At 42.3% G+C, this 27,712-nt stretch overlaps 2 protein-coding genes across 2 annotated transcripts; one reads left to right on the forward strand and one right to left on the reverse strand.

The window, feature by feature from the left end:
• The first annotated feature begins 545 nt into the window (after positions 1 to 545).
• On the forward strand, positions 546 to 5,732 carry fam53c (family with sequence similarity 53 member C). Its single transcript, XM_079566485.1, has 4 exons — positions 546 to 1,011; positions 1,125 to 1,182; positions 2,919 to 3,733; positions 5,346 to 5,732. Exons 2-4 carry the CDS (start codon positions 1,176 to 1,178, stop codon positions 5,637 to 5,639), a joined length of 1,116 nt encoding a protein of 371 aa, XP_079422611.1. The 5' UTR covers positions 546 to 1,011; positions 1,125 to 1,175; the 3' UTR covers positions 5,640 to 5,732.
• Positions 5,733 to 20,250: 14,518 nt separating this feature from the next.
• hspb9l (heat shock protein, alpha-crystallin-related, b9-like) lies at positions 20,251 to 22,804 on the reverse strand. The gene is made up of 3 exons (XM_079566486.1): positions 22,567 to 22,804; positions 21,796 to 22,082; positions 20,251 to 20,668 (listed from the first exon to the last, which is right to left on the reverse strand). Exons 1-3 carry the CDS (start codon positions 22,687 to 22,689, stop codon positions 20,422 to 20,424), a joined length of 657 nt encoding a protein of 218 aa, XP_079422612.1. The 5' UTR covers positions 22,690 to 22,804; the 3' UTR covers positions 20,251 to 20,421.
• Between the last annotated feature and the right edge of the window lie 4,908 nt (positions 22,805 to 27,712).

Consider the following 27,712-nt stretch of genomic DNA (forward strand, 5'->3'; position numbering starts at 1 on the left):
TATTTCCTCCCATTTTAACCAATTTATCCCCCCAAAAAAATCCCCCTTGCTCTGTTTTCTGGTTCTAGGTGACAAATATTTTAGTATATGTCTCGGAAAAAGTATTGTTCAGTTAACTATCGTTTTTTTAGGTTGACTTTCTTGACAATGATGTCGACGAGTCGTGTGATGACATCATATTAACAGCGGAGGAATAACGCCTCATTTATAACAAGTACAATATGTTCACGTCCAAATCCGTCATGTAATAATGTAGGCACACATGTTAGCAGGTTTTCCAGCTTATTTTCTGGGTTAATATACAATGTAGTGGCTTATTTCCATTTCCTAGGTTTTAACTTAATTTTTAGGCAATGCTCAGTTTACCTGCGCCTCCACAAACATTAGGTAGATCCGCATCCTCTCCCCCGTCTCCTCCTTCATTTCTCGCTCACCTCCTGGCCTCACCTGGCCTCTCATCTTCCTTGTAAATCCAAGGTTTGAAGTAAGCAAGCTCTCTGTCCCGGAGTGTAAGCTCTTGTCTGTGTTTTTCAGGTGGAGAGCGTTTGTGGATGATGTCATCATAAAGTGGGTGGGGCGTGTGGCCCTTTGCCCTATCCCCTCGTCTCTGCTCCCCGAAAAAGTTTCCAAAAGTCAGTGGAATGTTCTAGGCCCAAAATGATCCCCTTTTAAAGAACCCTGAAGTTGTAGATTTAAAGGTTAATGAAGGGGCAGTCGGAGCAATGCTCAGAGGTCAGCAGTGGGCGCCCCCTCCTGGTTGTTCTGATGGTGTTCTTGTGATGATGTGGAAACCTTCGGGGTCCAAGTGTCTCTTGTGACGAGGCCGTCCTTCAGCTTGGACCTGACTTAGAGTGGACAGACCGAGGGACGGGAGCGGAGCCTGGACTGTTCAAACCTCAGCCCTTCACCCTGTTCCCGCTCACAGCCGCGATGCTGTGGTTCTGCTCCTGCCGCCAATCCTGAGCAAAGAGTCTGGAAGGCGACCCAACCCCGCCGCGGGACTGCTACCCGGTGAGTCTGACTGTAACCCTGACTTGGACTTCATCAGCAAATGCTTTAGTCTTTGTTTAATTGTGCCATTTATTTGTGTCAAAAACATTCATTAACAGTAGTTGTGTGTTCAGTCCCTGCTGGACCCTAAAGCCCTCGCTGAAGCCTGTGCTCCCGATGGGTTGATGCCAGGTGAGTGTGTGTTTTGTATGTGTGTAATGTGTGTGATAGTGTAAGTGTGTTGTTTATAAGATATTGTGTTTTGTATGTGTACAGTGGGAGGAAAAAGTCAGTACATAGTTTCTCACATTTCTGCCTAAATTGGTCATAAAATGTGGTCTGATCTTTGTTAAAATCATAGGAATGAGAAAACAATGTCTGCTTGAACTAATCACACCCAAACATTTACATGTTATCATATTTTTATTAGCCTCCCAAACAGTCAGTCCACAGAATGTTTTGCCACTAGTGCTGTGAAGCATCCAAGTGCTCTTTCTTTCACAAACCACAGTTGAATAGTTTGGGAGGAACACACAACATCATGTGTGGAGGAAGAATGGAACAGCACATGAACATCAAAACCCTATGCTCACTGTGAAGGGGCCTGGACAACATGATATCATCAATAGAATAGAAAAAAGATATATTGCAGAAAAACCTGAGACATTCACAACAGCATGGAATAAGTACAGGGGAAACTCTGAAAATTAGAATATTGTTAAAATGTGCATTCATTTCTGTTATTCATCTCAAACTGTGAAATAGACTAATAACAAATAAAGGCTTACATATCTCACTTTGCATGTGATGATTTTGAATTTAATGGGTCAGCTTGTATAAACCCCAATTAAAAATCTCATACAAGTAGACTATTTTGAAAATGGACTATGCATAATCATCAAAATTATAACAAATAAAGGCTTGACATATGTCACTTTGCGTGTAGTTAGTCTATATCATATATTAGTTTTAACTTTTTTTTTTTAAATAGCTGGCTGACGCTTCTTTTGTAGCAATAACTGCTTTTTGCAGATTAGACGCTCACAATGATCAGGATGATCCTGCAGTTCAGTCAGATTCAGGGGGGATGTACTTACTTATTCCACGCTGTCCTGTGAATGTTTACATGTTATGGCCAATAAAAATGGGATCAAATTTAAATGTTTGGCAGACACGGTTTATTTATTCATTATGATTTTAATAAAGAGACCACATTTTTTGACCGATTTAGTACTCACTTTTTCCTCCTATAATGTATTTGATAGTGTTTATATGATGTTGTGTTTTGTATGTGTGTAATGTATATGATAGTATAATGTGTGTTTATATGATGTTGTGTTTTGTGTGTGTATAATGTATATGATAGTATGTGTGTTTGTGATGTTGTGTTTTGTATGTGTGTAATGTATATGATAGTATGTGTGTTTGTGATGTTGTGTTTTGTATGTGTATAATGTATATGATAGTATAATGTGTGTTTATATGATGTTGTGTTTTGTGTGTGTATAATGTATATGATAGTATAATGTGTTTATATGATGTGTTTTGTATGTGTATAATGTGTGTTTATATGATGTTGTGTCTTGTATGTTTATAATGTATATGATGGTATAATGTGTGTTTATATGATGTTGTGTTTTGTATGTGTATAATATGATAGTATGTGTGTTTATATGATGTTGTGTTTTGTATGTGTATAATGTATATGATAGTATAATGTGTTTATATGATGATGTGTTTTGTGTGTGTATAATGTATATCATAGTATAGCGTGTGTTTATATGATGTGTTTTGTATGTGTATAATGTATATGATAGTATGTGTGTTTATATGATGTGTTTTGTATGTGTATAATGTATATGATAGTATGTGTTTATATGATGTGTTTTGTATGTGTATAATGTGTGTTTATATGATGTGTTTTGCAGAGAGCGGGTGCTGGCAGCTCTGCCCGGCGAAGCCCCTTCAGGGCGGTGGGCTGCTGAGCTCCAGTTTTCCTCCAGGGCCGTTGCCTCTTGCGGCCGATGGGCCGTCGGTGGAGAATCCTCTGGCCCCGCCCACCGCGGCGGCCCAGGCCCCTTCTGGGCCCTTAGCCCCGCCCCCTCCGCCGCCGCCCAAACGGCACTGCCGCTCTCTGTCGGTGCCTGAGGACCTGTCGCGCTGCCGTTACACCTGGCGGCCGAGCGCGTCGCGGGTTTGGACTCCAGTGGCACGGCACTGTCCAGGGGCAGCGGTGGTGGGTGGGGCTACAGCGGTGGGCGGGGCTGCGGTAGGGGCGGTGGGTGGGGCTTGTTCGTCCCTGAACTCATCGCTGCACTCGTCCTCTAGCCCAACCTTCTTTAGCTTGGCGCTGTCGCCTGATTCGCCGTTGCCATGGAGCTTCCCGTGGGAGGAGGCGGGGGGCGGGGCCTGCTGCTGCTTCTTCCCGTCACCTTCTTCGTGTTCATCGTCTCCGTCGCCACTGCACCCACCGCCACCACAGCGACGTTTCTCTCTCTCTCCGGTGCTCATCAGAGACTCAGGGCTGTTCATGCCTCCACCGGCCCCACCCCCTGCCCCACAGGCCCCGCCTCCTGCCTCTGCCTGCAGCACGCCGTCCTCTCTGAGGCGGAGCCTCCCCCCGGCGCCGCGCTGCCACTCCCAGCCCTGCGACCTGCTGCTGCTGAAGCCCGGACTGAAGCGGAGACGAGACCCTGACAGGCCCCCGGGACGACCGGGGCTGGACTTCTCCAAGATGACTCAGGTAACTACTGCTCTACTACTATTATTGCTATTGCTATTGCTACTGCTACTGCTACTGCTACTGCTACTGCTACTGCTACTGCTAAAGCTACTGCTAAAGCCCAGACTGAAGAGGAGACAAGACCCTGATGACTCGGGTAACTACTGCACTGCTGATGCTACTGCTGCTACTAGTACTATTAGTAGTACTACTGCTACTATTACTACTACTGCTAGTACTATTAGTACTACTGGACTACTACTGCTTCTAGTACTAGTACTAGTACTAGTACTAGTACTAGTACTAGTACTAGTACTAGTACTAGTACTAGTACTAGTACTAGTACTAGTACTGCTACAGCTGCTATTACTACTGCTCTATTATTACTGCACTACTACTGCTACTATTACTACTCTACTACAACTGCTCTACTGCTACTATTGCTATTGCCAAGATTAATTACGATTACTACTACTACTGCTACGATTACTACTACTACTACTACGATTGCTACAGCTACTACTACTACTACTACTACTACTATTGCTACAGCTGCTACTGCTACTGCTACTACTACTGCTACTGCTACTATTACTACTACTACTGCTACGATTACTACTACTACTGCTACGATTACTACTACTACTGCTACGATTACTACTACTACTGCTACGATTACTACTACTACTGCTACGATTACTACTACTACTGCTACGATTACTACTACTACTACTACGACTACTACGATTGCTACAGCTACTACTACTACTACGATTGCTACAGCTACTACTGCTACTACTACTACTACTACTACTATTGCTACTACTGCTATTGCTATTGCTACTGCTACTGCTACTACTACTGCTCCACTGCTACTGCTACTGCTACTATTACTACTGCTCCACTGCTACTGCTGCTAAAGCCTGGACTCAAGAGGGGACGAGGTCCCGACAGGGTGCCTGGAAGACCAGGGCTACCTTCTCCAGAGCAGCTTCCGAATTGAGCAAATTGGTAAGGGGTCTAAGCCAAAGCCGGATGTGCATCAGTGTCCGAATAGTACTGTCAGTGAGGAAGGAAGTAGGGAAAGGAGCCTGTATGCTTCCTATCATACTTCCTTTTGCACAGGGACCTCTGGAGGTTCCTCACCATTGATTAGGAGCAATGTGCCATCCCATATTTTTTTGTAGTCCACTATTACTGTATGTGGCTTTTATGAAACAGCTGTTGGTGATGTCACTTCCCCTGTTGTTTCAACCGCTGGGTGAGGATGGTGGGATTGTGCAAACGCAGCTGAAGCTCTAGTTCCTAACTGCATAAGGACCTTATTGCGTGACAAGGTGATACGAGCTAGGATCAGGACATAGGAGCTATTATTGGAGGTATTCGAATTCAGCCCAAGATGACTCGGGTAAGTACTGCAGCTGATAAGACAACTACTGCTGTTACTACTGCATAATTCTTAAACAAGGATTGGGCTTCACCATGATGATGTAGGTAAATACTTGTGTACTACTAAGGCCGTGTAGTAGTGTTGATAGTGGTGCTATGGTCACTACTCTTCCACAGTAAAGTGTTCGACTGTGGTCAACCCTCTGGCTCAGTCTGACCTGTTTGCGTCCCTGTCCCTCCGCAGACCCGCAGCATGGACCCCGGTTTCTGCCTGGAGCGCGGCCGCCTGGGCTCCTTCTCCGGCGGCGACGTGTGCATCTCCATGGAGCCGTTCCTGGGCGATTTCCGCGGCTCGTGCTCCCCGGCTGAGCTCCTGGGCCGCAGCAGCATCGGGCCCCTGAGCGAGAGCGACGAAGAGTGCCCCGAGGACCCCGACGAGGAGGAGGAAGAGGAGGGGGAGGAGCGAGAGACCAACACGCAGCCGGTGTTCGAGCGCGACTGTACAGAACTGGACATTAGCCTCATCGAGGAGAACTGAGCGAGCGTTATTTATACAGGGACGCGCTTTTCACGGAGGGCGAGCAGAGGCAAGAAATGTCAGGAAGATACGGACTGTAGACCCCTGGCCCTATCTCGCCATGATTATGATGATTTATTAGAATGGAAGTTTTGGTACCATTTACCAGCCCTTTTCCAACGGTAAAAGCGCATTCCAACTCCATGGGATCAAAGTTTAAAACCTGCTAACCCCCAAATATAGTTAAGATCATATTTGGGATGCAAGTAGAGCACGTAGTAGAGCAACTTCTTATGCAGGAATGAAGGTAATATTAGTGCGCATTTCACCTTAGTGACCCAGTAGTTGTATGAGTGGTTAGCACAGCGCCTTTTTTCCATCACGGCAGCTTCTAGGACGCTCCAAGATGGATAGTTTTTTTTTTTTAGGGTTTCTGTTGGTTTTCCCTGCTGTTACAATCATCTCCATGATTACACCTACATTCCATTCAGTAACGCTAAAAACAGTCGATCCTGGAGCATCCTAGAGGCTGGATAATAAAGGCGCTATGCTAACTACTCATAAATCCACTGGGTCAAAGGTCAAATTTGCACTAATGTCAACCTTTTTACTAGATCAAAAGTGTACCTTTTCATGAGAGACACTGCAGACCAACTTTCACAAATCCTTGCCCAATTTTATAAATAACGTGTTAAAATATTTTACTGATAGTATCTCATAGATTTATGTAGGAAACTAAAGGCCATTTTCCTGCGTTGTGCTAACATCTCCTACAGTTACCAAATGATCCAGTCTTTTGAAGACTTTGGTGGATCTTTCAGAATGATTTTCCAATATCTTGTTTCTCGACCAATCTGTTGAGCTTTACAAAGTGAACATTTTTGAATATTTACTTATATATTTTGTCCAATAGCTAGCTTATTAAAGCACTAAGTCTGAAATTATTTTTATTTAAATATAATTCTTTAACAAAATAAAGCTATACTTGGCTCTTTCCATCATTTAGATTTTTCTTGTTTTTTATTGAAGATAAAAACATTTCATGATTTTCCTCATATTTGTGTTTGTAACCTACAAGCAGCACATGTTTGTAGACCTCTAACTACTGGGTTAGCAGCTTTTACACATTGTAACAAGAGCCCATGGAGACTTTTCGCTGTCTGCTGATGACATTTCTTGCCGCCTGCCTGAGACTCCCTGAAACGGCGCGTCCTCTACACCCCGCGCCCCTTTTTCTACGCATTTTATTTACTTCCTGGAAACTAACCAATCAGCACAGTGCTCAGGAAACCTCTTCTCTTCCTAAAATCGGACGGCTTTGCGGGACGAGGTTGGAAATTTCTTGGTCTTTGAAGAAGAGAGAGACAACGGCGATGACGCGGCGGCCACGGCTAACCGCTCTGCTAACTGCTAGCCACTCTGCTAACGGTTAGCCACTCTGCTAAGGGCTAGCCGCTCTGCTGACTGCTAACTACTCGGCTAATGGCTAGCCACTCGGCTAACGGCTAGCCGCTCTGCTAACGGCTAACTGCTCTGCTAACGGCTTACCACTCTGCTAACGGCTTACCACTCTGCTAACGGCTTACCACTCTGCTAACGGCTTACCACTCGGCTAGCCATTCTGCTGAAATGTATTGGAGCCAGTTTGACACAGATTTTTAATATTTCTAATTATAATATTTTTGTAATAAGGAAAAAGTAAAATCAAAGCCACTTTGCGGAACATTTCCCCCATTAAACATGAGTAGAAATACATTGTCCGTGTCGAGCTGAGCGTTAGGAGCACGTTCAGGATTGAATACCTTTTTTTTTTCTTGTGACTTGTGACTACACGTATAACATGTTTAACTCTTACAATGATTTGGAAAGTAAAAAGATACATTTTGGAAGTTGTCGTCAAACACAAAAGCGTAATATGAAGACTCCTGCTTGTAAAATAATTAGTTTGGTGATGTGTACAGATTTTAGTCCTGGATTTAAGCTGGGACATGACCTGGTTTAGTTCTTGGTTTTGCCCTAGTCTTATTCCTGGTTTAGTCCTGGTTTAGTCCTGGTTTAGTCCTGGTTTAGTCCTGGTGCAGCCGAGTGTGCTTGGTGTCTTTTTTTCGGTGTGAATCACTGATCCTGTCTGCCATAGCTGTTAACTTAAACGTTGTAAATATTTATCTCTTTAATTCTTTGTCAAACTGGCTCCAAATAACAAAGGTCCTTTTCAAAACCACACACATTCCTGGTTCGATGAACAACTCTAGGGCTCCGCAGGTCCAAATCCCGCTGCTCCACAACATTCTCTCAGAACGTCTAAAGAGTTTTGAAGAAGGGTGGGCAGAGTGCCTCGGATCGCCTCCTTCCTCTAAACTCTTTAGAAGTTCTACCTGGATCCTTGAAGAGCACCTGTGGGAAAGTGTGATTGACCCCCGTCTATCTCTCTCCCCTCAGAGCTGTTCTCGAGGTCTCATGATGGTTTTGCATTTTTGGTGGAGTCGCGATCGGAATATCCTGGAAATTGTCACTAATATTTGAAACGTGCTTCTCGCTGCCCCTTGAGTTTATTCAAACCTAGTCAGATTTCAAAAGACTCAATGCACTTTTGTTGTGTTCACGGAGTTTGATAACGTTGTGATCTCAGTCGGAGCAGGTGCCAGCTGCAGATTCTGAACAAAAACTCAAAACCGGAAATCTCCAAATGTTGATAATTGTTTGTTAGTGGATATCGGATGAATCTTCTGACTGAAAGTCCTGTCAGCTGGCCAACATTAAGCACTCTGGTGGACACCTTTCATGAGAAAACAATAGTTAGTTGAAATAGGCTGAAAGGGAAGCCTCAGTTTCATGTGGTTCTGTCCAGTAATTGCAGAAATACTTGCTGCCTGACACAGCATCACCATAGATGTATCTGCCCACTGTCTGTTTAAATTATAGATACAGACAGCATCTTTGGAATTGCCCATATACGGTCATGTTCACTGCGGCCAGAGGGAAAACAAAGCAGGGAAGAAACTAAACTTTCTCCACCATTACTTTAACAAATTCTAAATTCTGAATATATTTTTCTGCTAGAGAGACCCAGCACATAAATACTCAGAGGTGGGTAGTACTCAGTTACATTTACTCAAGTACATACGTAAGCAACTTTTTAAAGTAATTGTACTTTTGCAAGTACTTTTTCTTACAGTACTTTTTACTTCCACGTGACTAATATTAAAATATCTGTACTCATACTTGACTAAAAAAATTTTTTTTTTTACTCATACCACTGTGAGTAAAACTTGACAAAACTTAATATTGACACAAAATATTTTTCTATTTTCTTTGAAAATATAACAATTTTTACATTGTTTCATGTTTTGCTCCTCATCATTTATGTCATGACTGAAACATGAATCAAACCTTTACACTCCGTTACCAGTTGCCTGGAAGTACTTTTTCTACTCTATACATTTTCAATATTTTGGTGACTTCTTTTTACTTGTACTTGAATACAATTATTTTCCAGTAACGTTGCTCTTACTAAGTCGATATTTTAGCTGCTCTACCCACCTCTGTAAATACTTCACACACACACAAAAAACTATGCTAACCAGGAAGCATTAGCTTCATGCTACATATGCTAATATTGGACAAGAGTGGCATTCTTCACTACAACTTAACAGTTTGCAGTGAAAAAACATCCATATGGCCCTGATTTTGTGTGATAAATATCTTTTTATACAAATTAAGATTCCCATGAGAGGTTTTCTTCCCCCTCGGCTAGGCCACGCCCCCTTGTATGACGCGGTGCCATCTGTATCTGCCGCCTCTTTTGACCAGACCTTGAACGCAGTACATGGTTTTCTCTCAGAGTGGAACTAAATAAAAATTTACAGTAAAAATGAAAACCGATACCAAATATTATCCGCCCGTTACTTTTACTTCATGTGGTTTTGAAAACGTCCCGGCATCTTCCATCGAACCAAAGCTGAGACTCTAAATCACACTCCCCAAGTTCACAGCGATGGGATTTACCACAAAACACGACGGCGCCTGAACGTCTACGTTCACTTTTTACACGTGAGGAGAAACGGGTCGTTGTTTTGCCGGTAAACTTCCCATCGCACACCGTGGTTTCGCCGCCGATGCCGTTGTCCGATGCATTTCCTGTCTGTGTGATCACGTGACCCAATCTCTGAGATCGGATTGGTCCGGACCGTGGGGCTCCTCCACCCAACAGGCCTTTTCTCCATGACGACGTCGGTCACTGATTTCATTTCATCTTCTTTTTTTTGCATTTTAAGATGCGGTAAACCAAAGCGGCTCATGACAATTCAAATCTGGAAGGAAATGTCCAGAGAAAGTAGTTGAAATGTGAGGTGTAAACGCCTAAAAGTGATTAGATTTAGCTACCAAAGTCGGGGAAAGAAATGACCCACAATTGCAGAAGACAATTTTTGACACAACCTGATTTTTCAAATCCGCAAAGCAACTCTTTCGGAGCCTGGTCCATAGTCAAGAAAAGGCTCATTTAGTCCATTTGTAATTGATAAATGTGAAGTCCTGACCTGACGGTGCGACGTTTGGAGAAACGCCTGTTTGGTGGAGCGGCCCGCGGCGATGTAACGTTTATTGTTTTGTTTTGGCTGAGTTTCCTGGACTTTCGCAGCATAAGCCTTAAACACGATATTATTCTGTACATGTGACGTAGAGTTAGTCTCTTCTTTTGACTGTTTTCTCTGAACCGAGAGGCTCCAGTATCGAGGAGAGACACTGCAGGCCAACAGGAACCACTTTAGGGACACAAACAATGCTTCTTTGTCTTCATAAGACGTTTCCGTTAACTGGATATAAAGATGTTTTTGTTGGGATTTTGGATCTTAGGTAGATTTTGAAGAAACCAGTTCAGTGGCTCAAACTACAGTGCTAACCACTGAGCCACCGCGACACAGAAGTGCAGTACAGGAGCTACTGATGATGGACGATTTTATCAGTAATTGGATATGTTTTATGTACAGTTAGTATTTCATTACAGTTTGGTCTGGTCTCAGACTGAATGTAATTATGAGAAAACAGTCTGGTCTGAACCAAGTTTGAGTCTATTTCATCCCATTTTAGTTTGTTGGGTGCATTATGGAACTCTTTAAGACATTGGTTTGTATTTGACCTCTCAGTGACCCTGCGCTTGTGTGGCTGGTTTGCACAGCACCTTCACTTTCCATCACAGTGACCTCTAGGACGCTCCAGGATCAATCGTTTTTTAGGGTTGCTGATAGAACCATCTCCATGGTTACGAAAGACGTTCCAAGACGCACCTGTGTGGGATGGTTTTAGTGATGATGTCATCGCTCCTCTTCCAGGTCCAATGGAACTTAGGCCCTATTCTGTACAAAGGGATTTAGCTGGTTTTAACCTGCTGTAGAGCCGACTACAAGACTCTTTTTAAACATCTGATCACACAGAAATATCACATCCCCTGGTAACGCCTTTTCACATACATAGTGAAGACTTATTTTAATCTAAAAATATCTTCATTTTACCTGGAGAAATGGTGAGATATGATTTCAGATAGTGTTTCTTGCTGTGTTTTGTCTCATTGTGTGTGACGTCACACTTAACAGACGTATTCATACAGGTGCGCCTCAGAGTGCTTCACGTCTGATGAAGGGCTACGCCCGACACATTACTCGTGGTGAGCAATCAAAAGTATTTCCTGGAGCTTTTTGGCCGTGCAGATCCTTTTTCCCTTAAGTTCATCTGTTGTGGATCGACGCCTCTTTAGTTGTAGGATGTGCACTTCTTTGTGATATACACATTCATTCCATCCAGAAAACCTACCTGGAGCGTCCTCGAGACCGTGATGGAAAGTAAAGGCACCATGTAACCACTCATACAGGCGCTGGCTCACTGAAAGGTCAAATATATTATCCCCTCATAAAATCTTCCGTAACGCAGCTTTTTACCTGTCAAGAGCCAGATTGAAATTCCAGCGCACATATCATATCACAGTAATCTGGAATTGGAAAAATGAGGAGAGGGATAAAAGATTTGGAAAGTAAACGATGATGCTCTTCCCCGTTCTCTCCTGATTGGACCGGACAGAGGGAGACCTCCTCTCACTGGTCAAAGTGATGGCACCGGGGATTCTGATAAATGCTGAGATCGGCAAAGGGATGGACTTTAAAAAAAAAGTTTGAATGTAGCTTATGTTACGTCAAATTGCAGACCCGGGTGGTGAATTCAACGCAGTCTATTAAATTAGTAAAACATTTAAACTTGCAGACCATCACTTTAAACTCATTTTGGGAAACGGCCTTTAAATCCTGCCATGGAGCGAGGTGTTTATCGTGTAGATGAGACTATTCCTGCGTTTCCAGGTGAAAGCTCGTGTTCAAATTGGACCAAACCATGAAATAATTAGTTTTCTGCCTGCAGCGTCTCTTCAAATACTCCGACCGTGAGCGTGAACGACCGAGCGACTGAGCGAGCGAGTGAGTGAGTGAACGCAGTGTAAAAAAGGTAACGCCTCTCGTCTTTTAGAACTGTTTTTTATTATCGTATGTGTTTCAAAAAAATGACCATGGGAATTTGACGCAGTTTGTGAATAAATTAAGTTTATTGAGAATTATTTTACAAAGAAAGATGAAAATATCCCAAGTGTGCGGTGTCTGTTATTTTGTCACAGTTCAAATAGAAGTGACTGTACTAAACACTGGAGCTAAAGAGGTTACAGCGCCACCTACAGGCCTCACAGACGTGCAGCTGAATGTGCTTCTACAGGTCAGTTTCAGAGCAGTGGAAAAGAGGTCAAAGTTGACATTTTGCATGATGAGAGCTTAACGAGGTTTTAAGCAGATCTTCAAACTGCAACAAGACGACATGAGAGCGAGACAAAACATTTGAGAAAATCTTATTTTGAAAACGATTGTTAAATGTTTATGCAGCTGATCAAAAGTTTAGGACCACAGGCCTTTAAAAGGACAAATCTGTGCAAAAGTGTGGATTTGTTGTCATTTTCTGTCAGGTTTTCACACTGTCATGACTGTTGTGTTTTGATTGTGGCCGGGTTGTTGAGCTGCAAAAGCAGAGCCTCTCGCAGCACCGCTCTGTCCGTTCCGGGAGCGACCGCAGCCCAGACGAGGGCCTCAGTCTGTAACGTCTGCACAGAGCCGGCTTGACCTTTGACCTGCTCCACCTGAAGCTCCATTGTTCCACTGAAGGAAAAAGCCTGAATATGGCTGAATATGTGCTGCGAGAGGCTCAACAACCCAGACACGAGCAAACCTTTGCATCAGGACAAAGTCATGACTGTGAAACCCGGACAGAAAATGACAGAGAATCCACATTTTTGCTCAGATTAGTCCTTTTAAAGTCATGTGGTCCTGAACTTTTGATCAGCTGCAAAAACGGACCATCCATCCATTTTCTTCCGCTTTATCCGGGGCCGGGTCGCGGGGGCAGCGCCTCAGCAGAGATGCCCAAACTCCCCGATCCACACACACCTCCTCCAGCTGTTCTGACCCCGAGGCGACACCAGGCCAGCTCGGAGACATAGTCCCACCAGCGTGTCCTGGGTCTTCCATGAGGCCGCGGGAGACGACCAGGAGGCATCCGGAACAGATGCCCGAGCCACCTCAGCTGGCTCCTTGTGAAGGAGCAGCGACTCTACTCCGCTTGTATTGGCGATCTTGTCCTTTCGGTCATTACCCAAATCTCATGACCATAGGTGAGGGCGGGAACGTAGATCGATCGGTAAATCGAGAGCTTTGCCCCGACTCAGCTCCCTCTTCACCACGACAGACCGATACAGCGACCGCATCACTGCTGACGCCGCACCGATCCGTCTGTCCATCTCACGCTCCATCCGTCCCTCACTGAGAACAAGACCCCGAGATACTTGAACTCCTCCACTTGAGGCAAGGTAACTTTATCCGTCATTTTCTTTTTTGTGATTTATATTTTTATTGATTTTTTCTTTATACCAATATGACCGTGAGGTCAAGATTCAATCAAAGCATCACATAAATCGTACAAGTCACAGATTGAGGTGCAAACCATAAAAAACAAAACAAACCTCCCCCCTCCCCTCCCTCCCCTCCCACCCTATCCACCCATCCCACCCCATCCACCCATCCCACCCCTCCCTCCCCCCATTCATACAATTGATGCTGCAAAGATAAAAACAGAGATAAATGAAATAAATAAGATGAAACAGTACATAAAGGAAAAAATAAATAAAATAAAAGAATAAGAAAAATATATGTTTTTTTTTTAAAACAAAAAAAAAACAGAACAGTAACCTCTCGACCTCCCCCTTAGGCAGGGACACCATCCCCCCCAAAAAATAAAAAAATAAAAAGGAGCCACAAAACGACCGCACGTGTCAAAAAGAATGTGCGACAAAAAATAAAAAAATAAAAATAAAAAAATAAAAATATATATTTTTTTTTTACTATTTGATTTTTTTCCTTTTTGTTATTATTTTTGTTTAGTTTTTTGTTTTCTTCTGTTTTTTGTTTTGTTTTTTCTCTTGATGAAAAAGATGAAAAAAAAATAGACAATACAAAAAATGTCAAAAAGTAAAAATAAAAAGGGGGGGGGGGGGTTACTAGCCCAAGGTGGGAGCCAAGAGGTCAAGGGAAACAAAAAGAGCACAAAAAAATAAAAAATAAAAATAAAAAAATAAAAAATAAAAAAAATAACAATAAAAATAAAAAAAAACCTAACCTAACCAAAAACAGAAAAAAAAAAAAAAAAAAAAAATAATAATAATAATTATTATTATTTCAAAACATCACCTTTGTAAATAGGATTGTATCGGTGTCCATATTTGCCAAAACATATCTTGTTTCTCATTCAACTCAAAAGTTAACTTTTCTAAAGGGATAATCGAGGATATCTGAGCCAACCACATGTCCATTGTAGGTATTTGAGATGATGACCAATTTAGGAGAACACATTTTCTTGCCAGTGACAGGATAATTATTAACAGAGATTCGGTAGCCCTATCAAAGAGATGATCGGTGTTCAAATTTAACAAATATAATGATGGTGACATGGCAAATGAAATTCTTGTGATTTCCTGGATTACATGGTGTACATCTTTCCAAAATCGGTTGATATGTTCGCATTCCCAGAACAGATGCAATAAAGTGCCTTTTTGTTTTTTACATTTATAGCAAAGGTCAGAATAATCGGGATACATTTTCTGGAGACGTACAGGTGTATAATAAAATTTATGAATCAGTTTAAAATTGTGTTCTTGAATTGATAGCGAGGTGCAATTTGGAAATGTTTTCTTACAAATTTCGGACCATTCTTTTGAACTAAAGGTTGTTCCCAAATCATGCTCCCAAGACTGTTTTAGTGGGTCAAAATCATTAGAACTTTGTTGTGACAAAAGGGCATAGAACTCAGACATCTTTCCCTTTAACGATCTAGCTGAGATCAACGCATATTCCAACTTGGACAGACAAAGTCTAAGCTTTTCTTCCTTTAGCAGAGAGTTTATGTAATTTCGAATTTGGAGATACTTATAGAAATCTCTTGCTGGAATATTGAATTCATTCCTCATTTGATCAAAGGATTTCATGATATTTTTTGAAAACAAGCTTGCAAATTTGGTAATACCCTTTGATACCCAATAGGAAAGTCCAATACTTTTTATTTGCTCAGGGATATCAGGATTTGAACATAGTGGAGATTGTAAAGATAAAGCTAACGGGATATTTAAATGTTTCTTCACATCCTTCCACACCTGCCACGTATTGTGGATTATCAAGTTTGTCCTTATTTGTTCCACTTTTGTTATATTATTGATAAAAGGAATGTATTCCAGTTTTAAAGGGCTACATATAGAAGATTCCAGTTCAACCCAAGTAGATTCATCTCTTTTTAGAAACCAATTGGTCATCATTCTTAATTGGGCCGACCAGTAATAAAACTGAAAATTTGGCAAATTTACACCCCCTAAATGCTTGGGCTTTGTGAGAGTGCTATACTTGATTCGTTGGTGTTTATTTTTCCAAAGGTATTGGGAAATATTCTTGTTTAACTTTTTGAAAAAATGCATTGATAAATAACATGGTAAATTTTGAAACAAATAATTTAGTCGAGGGAGGATATACATTTTAATAACATTAACTCGCCCAAAAAAAGAAGTTGGCAGTGATGACCATCTGGTTAAATCTTCGTTAATTTTACAGATAAGAGGTGCATAGTTAGTCTCAAACATGTCGTTTAGGTCAGCAGTTAAGTTGATTCCTAAATATTTGAGTGCCCCTTTAGCCACTGGAAATGGAAAATTTCGCAATTCCGTAGGTGGAATGTTGAAAGGCAAGACAACAGATTTACTAAGATTTATTTTATATCCTGATAAACTACTAAATTCAGTAATAGAAAGTAAAACTGCTTCAACTGATTTCTGTGGGTTTAAGAGATATAAAAGAACGTCGTCTGCAAATAAAGAAATGGTATGGGTATTCCCACCCATGGAAATCCCCTGAATTTTAGTATTAGATCTTAATATTTGGGCTAAGGGTTCGATAAATAAAATAAATAATAAAGGCGAAAGGGGACACCCTTGTCTGCATCCTCGTTGAACTGGAAATCTCTCTGACAGGAAACCATTGGTATTAACTTGAGCTGTTGGTTGCGAATATAGTATCTTAATTGCATCAATAAATTTTTTCCCAAAACCAAATTTCTCAAGCACACAGAAAAGAAAATTCCACTCCACACGATCGAAAGCTTTGTCTGCATCCAGTGAAAAGATTACGGCAGGATCTTTATCATTGTTAAGTTGATTAATAATATTCAGAGCCCGCCTTACATTGTCAGATCCGTATCTTGCTTTAACAAATCCTGCCTGATCTTGATGTATGATTTTAGGGAGAATTTTTTCCAAACGAAGTGCTAATGCTTTAGCCACTATTTTATAGTCAGCATTAAGTAGGCTGATAGGTCTATACGAGGTGCATTCAAGAGGGTCTTTTCCTTCCTTTAATAGAAGAGAAATAGATGCACCATTCCATGACTGTGGAATCATTCCTGACCATATATTGCTAACTGCACCCATGAATATAGGTTTAATCTCAGGCCAAAATTTTTTGTAAAAATCGATTGGAATACCGTCCAAACCCGGACTTTTCCCATTGGGTAATGTATTAATAGCAGCCCAAATATCGTCTGGAGTGAGATCAGTATTAAGCAGGGAAACATCTTCTTCTGAAAGTGCAGGCAAATCTATATTTTTCAGATAACTTTTTACATCAACGTTTGTCGCTGTTGATGAGTATAGGGAATTATAAAACAGTTTAAAAGTATTATTAATTATTCTGAGATCATGGGAAATCGTTGAATCAGCTGTTTTAATCATATTAATAGAGTGATTATTGATTTGCCTTTTTAATTGATGGGCAAGAAGGCGACTTGCCTTATTCCCATGTTCATAATGTTTTTGTTTTATTAAAAGTAATTGTTTTTGAATTTCTTTAGTATGATCCAGATTTAATAAAGATTTTGCAGCTGACAAAGCTTTTAAGTTGGAAAATGTGGGGGCCCGTTTATGTTCTTGTTCCAAACGATAGACCTCTTTTTCAAGACCCTCTCTGTATGCATGTAAACTTTTTTTTTTGATGCGAGGAGTAAGAAATAACATAACCACGAATAGTGGCCTTCGCAGCATCCCAAATAGTTGAAGGTGAAACTAGGCAATTCTTATTATCCTCCCAAAAATCAGATATTCTATTTTGCAAAAAGGAGGTAAATACCTCACTATGTAACAATGAAGTATTAAATCTCCACCGTGGAGATTTTGGAATATTTAGAAATAAATCAATTTTTAAGTACAGTAAAGCATGGTCAGATAAAACAATTGGATCTATCTGGCATGCTTGAACGGCATGTAGTGATTGTTGAGGGATAAAAACATAATCCAGTCTCGAATAAGAGTGGTGTGGGTGCGAGTAGAAAGTATAATCCTTTACCGTAGGGTTTAAAAACCGCCAAACGTCTGTTAAACCAGTTTCTTTAGTCAACTTAAACAAAACTTTTGATGCCTGTGGGTTGGAGATTGCTGCGGAGGAAGATTTATCCATAGCAGCGTCCATTATACAATTAAAATCCCCAGCCAAAATACCAAAATCCTTACAGTGTTGGTTAAATAATAAAATTATCTGGGATATGAATTTAGGTGTATCTATATTCGGGGCATAAACATTTAGGAAAGTTACATGTTTGTTTGAGATGAACCCAGTAATAAGAGTGTATCTACCTTCGGGATCTTTTTCTTCATATTCTAGAATAAAAGGAATATTTTTATGAATCAAGATGGCTGTGCCCCTTTTGGCTTGACAATATGATGAAAAGAATATATTACCCACCCAATCAGTTCGTAGTTTTATGTGTTCTACATCTGACAGTTTTGTTTCTTGAAGAAAAGCAACGTCACATTTTGATTTTTTTAACTGGGTCAAGATCTTTCTGCGTTTAATTACATTACCAATCCCTTGTACATTCCAAGTTGCTATTTTAAGTTCCCTAGTCATAATTCCTGTAGTAATAAAGTAAAATGAAAACAAACAACAACATAAAAAAAAAAACATAACAATAGACAGGCAGCATCACAACTTCCCAATCCCCAAACCAAACCCGCCCATAGACCCATGACCCCCAAAACCCCAAGTGACTTACCCAGTGAGCACCTCATCATAGTGACAAATAGTTGACATTACTGCCGCTGAAGTCTACGCTCCAGACTAAATAGAAAAAGGTAGCAAATAAAAGCTACTCTAATGAGAGTTTTGTTGTCGGTAAGGCATCCAGCACTCTGAGTGTTCATGCACTTTCAGAAGTTTGTTACGATTAAAAAGTGCGTGCCAGTAGCCGTCCAGTCGTCTCGAGAGTAGCTTTATTTTGTCTTATTTCTCCAGATGAACCGTCATCCAGAAGGAGTCTCTAACTTGATGGACTGCAAAAACTCCCTTGCAGAGCCAGGAGTATCGAACAGTCGTATTTTTCCCTCGTAGAAACATCTCAGCCGGGCAGGATAGGCAAAACCCCGGTACATGTTGTGGGACATCATTATCTTCTTCGTAGAGTCAAATTCACGTCGCCGTTGCAAAACCTCCGCTGGAACATCGGGATAAAACCGTAGTGTTGATCCTTCGTACTGGATAAGCTTTTTGCTTATAGCAGCTTTGATAACAGCGTCTCTTTGAGAAGAACGGGAGAAGCGCACAAATACAGTCTTACCGTTTGAGCCTGCATTCGCGGCTTCGCGTCTCCGGGCATATTCAATATCCAATGCAGGGTAATTCGGTGGTAGCTGTACAAGTCCTGGAAGTAGGGACTGCAGAAACCGTGGAAGCGGCAAATCCTTTTCCACTTTGTCCGGAAAGTTGACAATCTTCATGTTTCTCCTCCGTTGGTCATTTTCTAGAATGTCAACTTTTTGCTTCAGAAACTCCACAGTTTTCTCAAGAGATTTCACCGTTGAATCATACTCGTAGATTTGATCCTCCACAGTTGATATTCGGGTTTCTGCCTCATCGACCCGTGTTTCCAAGTTTGTAGCCCGTTCAGAGAGAGAGGCGATGGCGTTTTCAACTGTTGTTACTGAAGTTTTAATATCAGTCAGGCTTTCATCAATCGAGTCCAAGCGGTTACCCATTGTCTCATCCATAGTGTTCACATTCTTGGCCAGCTCTCTGATTTCGGCAAGGATATCCATGTTGGTAGCCGTCTGGTTAGAGGCTGAGCCAGCCGAGACGCTAGGGACTGAGCTAGCTGCCTCCGGCTCGCTAGCATCCAGCATGTCTTCCTTGGACGAGCGTGTCTGTCTTAGATTCGCACTATTCTTCACAGCAGGAGGGTCTGAGGCGTTGAGGCTCTGGTTATCTTTGCTCCGACTCTTCCCGGGCATTTTCAGCAAAAAAACTCACCCGTCAAGCCTCTCAAAACGGAGAAATATAGAGAAAGATTTATAGTCCGGAGCGGAGTAAAACTTCAAGCGGCCATCTTTTGTGACGCAGCCATCAGTTATCCGTCATTTTCAATAAAAAAATGTCTCCATTTGTTTTTTTCTCCCATTTCTTCTGGCTCCATATTGAAGTTTACTTGGAACCTTGTTAAGATCCAATCATGCACTGTTACACTTGATCAGCACTGAATTAAAGTCAGCCTCTGTTACTATCACTGTCTGCTACTGTCAAGGACGGACTTTTTTTCCCAGAAAGTGAATGCAATTACACATGCTTTGATATAAATCTGTTTGTCTTTTGTGTGCGTTGGAACATCACAGAGAAGACAAAGAAAAAAGTCTAATTAGACATTTAACACAAAATATTATTTTTTTTAAATGGTCCGAACATTGGCAGCCTTTCAAAATGGTGGTGATTCTTAACAGTTTCAGGCATGTGCCGCTTGTTTATGCTCACCTGGGGTAAGTGACGGGGGTGGGAATGTAAAAACCTCTAATAGAACTACGACTAGGCTGCTTTGAGATGGAGGCCAATGCTTTACACTGGTTTTTCACATTCTTTATTGAAAAAAATGAGTGCATTTACATCTTTCCATTTCTAAAACTGAGCACATCTCTGACAACACATCTACTGTAGCTTTAGTCCTGGGTTAGTTGAGATGTTGTCGTTCATGGTTCATGGTTAGTGATGCTGGGGAGATGTGTGCCTGGTCCAAACTCTCCAGTCTCTCAGTTCTTCTCAGGGAGGAGTTTTTGAGCACGTTTTTACAAAGTTAAATGAAATGATTTGCCTGGAGTTTAAGCGTGACATGTTGAGCAGGTCCAGTTCGTCGCTTCTTCTCTTCCTGAATCCTAGTTTTTGGTGCTGGAGTGTGTCGGTTCGCTCTCCCGTGTGTCGGCCTCAGACGGGGGCTTGTCGAGGGCCGGAGCCTGAGCCGTGCCGGGGGTCAGGGTGATGGGCACCACGCGCTCCTTGCCGTCCGTTAGAGCCTTGTTTCGGGGGGCGGTGATCTGCAGCCGGCCCCCGACCAGAGAGCAGCTCACGGTCTCCGGGTCAACGCCTCGGGGCAGGTCCAACTCCTGACGGAACTCCTCACACCTGCACAGGACAAGGTCAAAGATCAACACTTTGCTCAACAGCGACTGGACCGTGAACCAGCTGATCCGGACATCAGGGGGCACTCCGTTAATAAACATAAACTCAACACACATGCAGCTTTTATCTGTCAGATACAAGCCTAGCTCCAAATAAGGATCCAGCAGCAGAGAGACAAGACTCAGACCCAGGGCGGCGCTCGCTGTAAAGTCAGACCGGGGCGAGAGAGGAGGCAAAAGTCCTCCCTGAGTCCCGCTTCAGCCTGAATGAAGATCGGGTGTTCAGGCTACAGGTGGGCAATATAACATCTACAAGATTATATCGGAAATGCAACAATATCGCGTTATCTCCAATGTTAAGAGCTTAATATCGAAGCCGAATAGTAAGACCTGAGGTGGCAGTAGAGCATAAAATGGCCAACTTGCAGGTAGTCTCTTTAAAGCAGTACTGAGTAACGTGTTTACCTTAATAAATCCTTTCCGTAGTCCCTCTGGGGGAAATACAAGTGTTAATGGGAATCTTTCAGTTCCACCTGGTGTCTCTGGCCAGAAAACCTCAATTGCAACTTTGGTGCCACCAGACTGGAGCACCCAATACACACTAATGGAATCATGAAGAAGAAGCTAAAGGGCTAACGGGTAAAGCTAACTGTGGGCTCGCGCCACTTAAACAGTATTTACAGCCAAGTTTGAGCAGAAAAACATTTACTCTCACGGACAATTAATACGTTAAAAAATCGCAACGCCTGCAGTTGTGCTAATGGCCTCTAGGGGCAGAGTTACTTTGCACTGCTTAAAGGAATGGGAAAAAGTGAACAAAAGTGGGAAACTGCACAGAAGTATCAGAGTTAAGGAATAAATACAAATGGTGGATTAATGGAAAGATTTGTGTTAGCAGTTGCGAAATCCGAGAGGCCCGTAGAAGCGGGAACTTAGAAAGGTCTCCATATATTTCGTATTCATTTGTGATGCCAGGCTGTACATTTAAGGCACCACTAGCTGAGCTGTTGTGAGTTTTGTGCCTGGCCCGCGGGTCTCGCCTGTGGGTCTCGCCTGTGAGTCTCGCCTGTGGGTCTCGCCTGTGGGTCTCACCTGTGGGTCTCCCCTGTGGGTCTCGCCTGTGAGTCTCACCTGTAGCAGTAAGAGCCTCTCCCGTTGTCCTGCCTCTTCTCCGTTTTGCCGCTGACCCGGAGCTTGTGTCCGACCTGTTTGACGGACAGCTCTTCGGGGGTGAACTCGGTGGTGTCCAGGCTCACGGCGAACGCTCCCTCTGCGTCTGTGCTGAGGTTCTCCAGCGCCACGGGCCTGAGCGAGGACAGGGAGGAAGAGGAGGAGGAGGAGCGCAGGGTCGACTGGTCGATCTGCTCGAAGATCTGCTGGTGCAGCCGCTCCATGAACTCCATGTTGTGACGCATTTCCTGCGGGACAGAGGAGAACCAACTCATGAGCGACAGGACCATGAGTTTATCCACACGGTGAAGGCGAATAGGGCAGAAAATGAGATGTTGAGATATCAATTTGAAACTTTGGTTGTGGACTCCTGACATGAATATGAGAAGTGAAGATAATGTATTGCAAGTTTTCTGTCATGTTATGCTTTCATTCCAAACAAGGCCTTTTGTGTGTAAAAGTTTAAATAATGAATAAAGCCAGGTTTAAATGTGTAATGTGTAAAGTACATCAAAAAGCAAGAAGGTCTTAGCTTTCAAATGAGGCGTTACCCTGGCCTAAAGGCTGTAACCAGTCGAGAAGCTTTTAGATTTGAGTAAAACTGAACTGGAGAAAATGTGCTCGGTGAAGGCGGGGAAAAAGAATATCATTGTAGAGACAGCCACACATGACATCACACACGTAAACATCCACTCAGGAAGTCAAACTATAAACATCGTCCTAAAGCCGTACCTGCAGGTGTCGGAGCACCTCCTGCTCCATGCTGTAGAAGAGCGGCCGAGTGTCGGGCCACAGGCTGCGGGCCAGAGGCCACATGGGGTCAGTGAGAGGCGCGGGCAGACGTGGGCACAGCATGGTCCTGACGATGGGGTGGAGAGATCCTAAACACAGGGAAGAAGGAGGGATAGATCCAGAGGTTGATAGTCCTTTGTGTGGCTCCTGTCGGCTCTGTGTGGCTCGTGTGGTCAGCTCCGGGTCGTGTTCTGACCGCAGTCTGTCTGTGAGGCTTATATAGCCCCTCAGCCCCTCCCTCCCTCCCTCTGACAGCAGGGCGGAACAGCTGCAGGCCGGAGCACACTGCAGGTTCAGGACCCATCATTCACAAACTAATCAGTCTTGATCATTTCAAATGACTGGTGACTTCTAGAATGTCCTGGACATGTTCCTGGACTACAGGAACCAACACCCCTCAATGGGAGGGAGGGAAAAAAGTCCAAATGTTGAAATGGATCATTATTTGGAAGTAATGGATTCTCAAACCTGCCACGTTCATCTTACAGCTGAATGTCCTTTTATCTGACCAACATCACACTCATGTTTGTGTCTGCACTTTTGGACGGACGCCTTTATGAGGAAATAATTGTACGCGGTCAAACACCAAGACAAAACATCTGTATTTTGACCTTTACAATAGTTACTCTCATATATCACAGAAAGATGTTTGATCTATAATTACACCACTTTTCTATTTAAGTAAAGCTGACTTGCCCAATCTAAAACTGTCTGGTTAGCTCAGAGTATTTACTTTCCATCCCGGCGGCCTCTAAGACGCTCCAGGACCAATTGTTATTTTCTTTGCTGATCTCCATGGTTACGCATACATTCCACCCAGAAAACCTAAAAACAATTGATCCTGGTCTGGAGCTGCTAACCACCCGTACTACGCAATAACATCAACGATATATTTTTGCATAAAAACTTGCATATTGCACCTTTAAAGGGACTAGAGGCAAGTTGGTCATTTATAAACTCTCTACTGCCACCTCAGGTCATACGTGTAACTGCAGCTTCTATATTAAGCTCGTGCATGACGGCACTTTGGTCCTGAAGTAACACCTTCTGAGTGACAGTGCATTACACATTACACTACACACTAGGACCTGGCTGAACATGTAGGGGGAGGAAAATACTTTTAACATTTTTGAACTCCGTATAGTCCCTTTAATATTTGGGACAATCACCATAAGGCCTTTTGTCCGACTGCCAAACGGAGAATAAAAGTATTAAGTCGCGTTTCCGTTGGTGACTTGACACATGAGTTTCATCATCACTGGTCAACGACTAAACTCCGCCCACATTAGCAGTCTGAAACAGGGTTGCCAGGTCTGTAGTCAAGGCAGCTTTTTACCACGCTTTTATCAATGTCAGATGGGATATTTTGAGTTTGTTTCTTCATTAAAAAATCCAAGCTGCTTTTTCAGCGAGAGGGAGTAAGGGGAAGAATGTCGAGTAGCTGACTTCACAATGTGCTAAGTGCTAATGACACACCTCTGGTACTCTGGGGGTGTTACAATAAAACCTACACCTCCTCCTACACTGGGTGTGATCAGGGCATGACCCGCTGATCAGATCACCGTGTGCTTTACAGAAACTTCCACTGAAAAAACCCAATGAACTGACAAAAACAAACTGAGAACCGCACACGATACTCTTAACCCCTTAACTCCCACCTGAACCGAGCACGTTTTCTCCAGTTTGGCTTTACCCCAATCCAAAAGCTTCTGGAAAAAAGCTGTGAAAATAGCAACAAAACAATGATGGAAATGTGACAAAAAAAAGTGAGGAAAAATTGATGAAAAAGTGGCAAAAATGTCACAAGAAATTGACAAAAAATGGACGAAAAATGACAAAAATGTGACCAAAAAATGACCAAAATATGACAAAAAAAGTGAGGAAAAATGGATGAAAAACTGGCAAAATGTCACAAGAAATTGACGAAAAATTGACGAATAAATGACAAAGATGGGACCAAAAAATTACAAAAATATGATAAAAATGTGACCAAAATGTGACAAAAAAAATGACAAAACAGTGTCAAAATGTGACAAAAAATGACCAAATAATGACAGAAATGTGACAAAAAAATGACAAAAATATGATAATAATTTGACAAAAATGTGACCAAATTGTGACAAAAAATGACAAAAATGTAATAAAAATGTGACAAAAAAATGACAAAAATGTGATAAAAAATGACAAAAATGTGATAAAAATGTGACCAAAAAAATCAAAAAAATGACCAAAAATGACCAAAAAAATGACAAAAAAATGACTAAAATGTGATAAAAATGTGACCAAAAAAATCAAAAAAATGACAAAAAATGACAAAAAAAATGACAAAAAAATGACAAAAATGTGATAAAAATGTGACCAAAATGTGACAAAAAAATGACCAAATAATGACAGAAATGTGACAAAAAATGACAAAACTGTGACAAAATGTGACAAAAATGTGACAAAAAATGACAAAAATGTAATAAAAATGTGACAAAAAAATGACAAAAATGTGATAAAAATGTGACAAAAATGTGACAAAATGTGACAAAAATGTGATAAAAAATGTGACCAAAAAAATTCAAAAAATTGACAAAAAATGACAAAAAAAATGACAAAAAGTTACAAAATATAGTTGAATACCCAACAAAAAAATTATGGAAAAAACTTCATGACATGAGGAAAACGATCCTCTCGGTTGAGGCGGGAGTTAAGAGGTTAAAACATACAGCTTTGGTGTTTAGTCGCACTTTAAGGTCAGAGTTCGAGACGGATGGCACTATGTGGTAAACCTGCGGTCCTGGATGTGCAGCTGCTCCGCTCTGCACACTCCTCATGAGGGGAAAGTTCCAGCGCATTCTTAAGAGCTGAGTCCAGAGGAGACGCGACACATCCAGGCATCAGCCGACCGTCCGAGAGGCCGGACACACGGGACGATGAGAATCACGGCTATTTTAGGAGAATGGATGGGACGACGTATTAATAACATGATCATAAACGTGAGGAGAGCTCAAGCTAGCATGTTGCAGTGATGCCAGGTTAAGAGTTTGTACCCGTACGGTCTTACATAAACACAATCATTGGAACTGTTCACTTATTTACATTCAAAAACGATTCAAAAACGACTGAGCCTTGTCATTTCATCGCCTCCAAACCGGGACAGAACCCAGACTCATGTTTTTCTTCCCTCTTGTCTCTGGCTGATTGTGTTGTTGTTCTGACCCTCCTGACTCCACGTCGCGGTCACCGTCCCGTTTATCGTCGGCGTCAGAGCTCCGGAATCTGCCGTGACAAAGGCAGAGTAATATTAAGCGGTGACAGAGGCGGCAGAAATAGCCGTGAGCCGAGCCCGGCGGGAATGTGGCGGCGCCGCGCCATCGACAGCTGCCACACGAGCCCACGCAACCAAGTACTTTAGAGATAGAGGATCAAGCCTGTGGTTACTTCAATGAGTAACAACCCAACTACTACTACTGCTACTACAAGTGTGTACTTACAGGGAAGCTACTCATACACAGCTCCTGGACTCACAGTAGGAGATGGTTTTAGATCGAGCTCCTGAACAACACGTGACGCATATAAACACGTTTTATTGCATGGGATCGGTGTGACTTTGTGGCGGGGGGTCCAGGCTGATTCCCCTCTGTATAAACATATAGAGGGGAATCAGGCTGTCAATAATGAGCCCCCCCTGACAGAGAGGAGCAATCGCTAAACTGGCTCATTCTGACAGTGAGTAAATGTGTCTGTAATCAAGAACGGCCATTTTCCTGAGGTTCTGATCACTGTCTGAATACTTGATCCTGATGAGCCTGTTCCCACATACACACTAATGCCAGTTTCACTCTGTTCCCCCAAAAGGAGCGGCTCAGCAGAGGGACCCGGATGTTGCTCCCATCTATAAGAACTCTATGATATTAGTTACTAAGGTCATGGTGCACACTTTGTTTTGGGTGAATATCTCTGTCATTACTGGGACAGTCCAGTCTCTGTTCGCACGTATGAACGAAGGTCCAAATATATTCAGATAAAGGCGTCTTAAACATAAATGTCCTGGAGGTCAGGAGAAAGGCCTTTCAGACATAAAAACAATGTCAGGTTTGTGAGTCTCATTAAAGCCATTAACAACTTATGAACATTTGTCCATTTTATTTTAGATCTATTTTCAGAAAAGAAGAGCAGTTGCTCTGACTTCAACTGAACAACCAAAGGCAAAATGAAAACATGTTTCCGCCCGGTTTCGAACCGGGGACCTTTCGCGTGTTAGGCGAACGTGATAACCACTACACTACGGAAACCGATGGTATAGTTGAGGAAGTGTGACGTCATATCAATGTTACGGTTAACGTCATGGCGTACACGTGGCTCGCTCTAACTCATATATTACAGACTGAAACCAGTAACGCGCGGCTCGAACACAAACAGGCTGCTCCCACTCGGACATTTACACTGGTATTCATTAGCATTAGCATTAGCATTAGCATTAGCATATTATGTTAATGGTTTGTTTACATTAAATAAACAATACAGCAAAATGCACAATTAACACTATATATATCCACATTCATAAGTTAGTAAAGGAATAGTAGAGGAAATGTTTACACCATGACGTTATCCGTAGCATTGATATGACGTCACACTTCCTTAACTCTACCATCGGTTTCCGTAGTGTAGTGGTTATCACGTTCGCCTCACACGCGAAAGGTCCCCGGTTCGAAACCGGGCGGAAACATGTTTTCTGTTTTAGTTTCTTTCATTTACGTCAGATTGTTGTTATTTATTTAATGTTGTACTTTTTACCAGCCTCGCCTCGGACCATGAAGCGCGCACGAGCGCGCCGCGCGGCCCCGCGATGTTGCAGGAGTTTTGCTTATTTGACAGTAAAGACAAAAAAACACACAATAAATGTCCGCAGAACAACATTTTGCAGTGTTGCCTTTACACTTGTCGCTCCACAATGAAAAAAAGATCTTATGATTGTAATTAACATGAACATGAAGTTATTATTACGAGACACGAGAAGCACATCACCGATCTCCAGGTAATAAACGAGTCATTATACAAACAAAACGCTTAAAACTCGACTTTAAACTGTTTAGTGCGT

The sequence above is a fragment of the Gobius niger genome, assembly GCF_951799975.1.
Source record: "Gobius niger genome assembly, chromosome: 11".
Classification (NCBI taxonomy): Eukaryota; Metazoa; Chordata; class Actinopteri; order Gobiiformes; family Gobiidae; genus Gobius; species Gobius niger.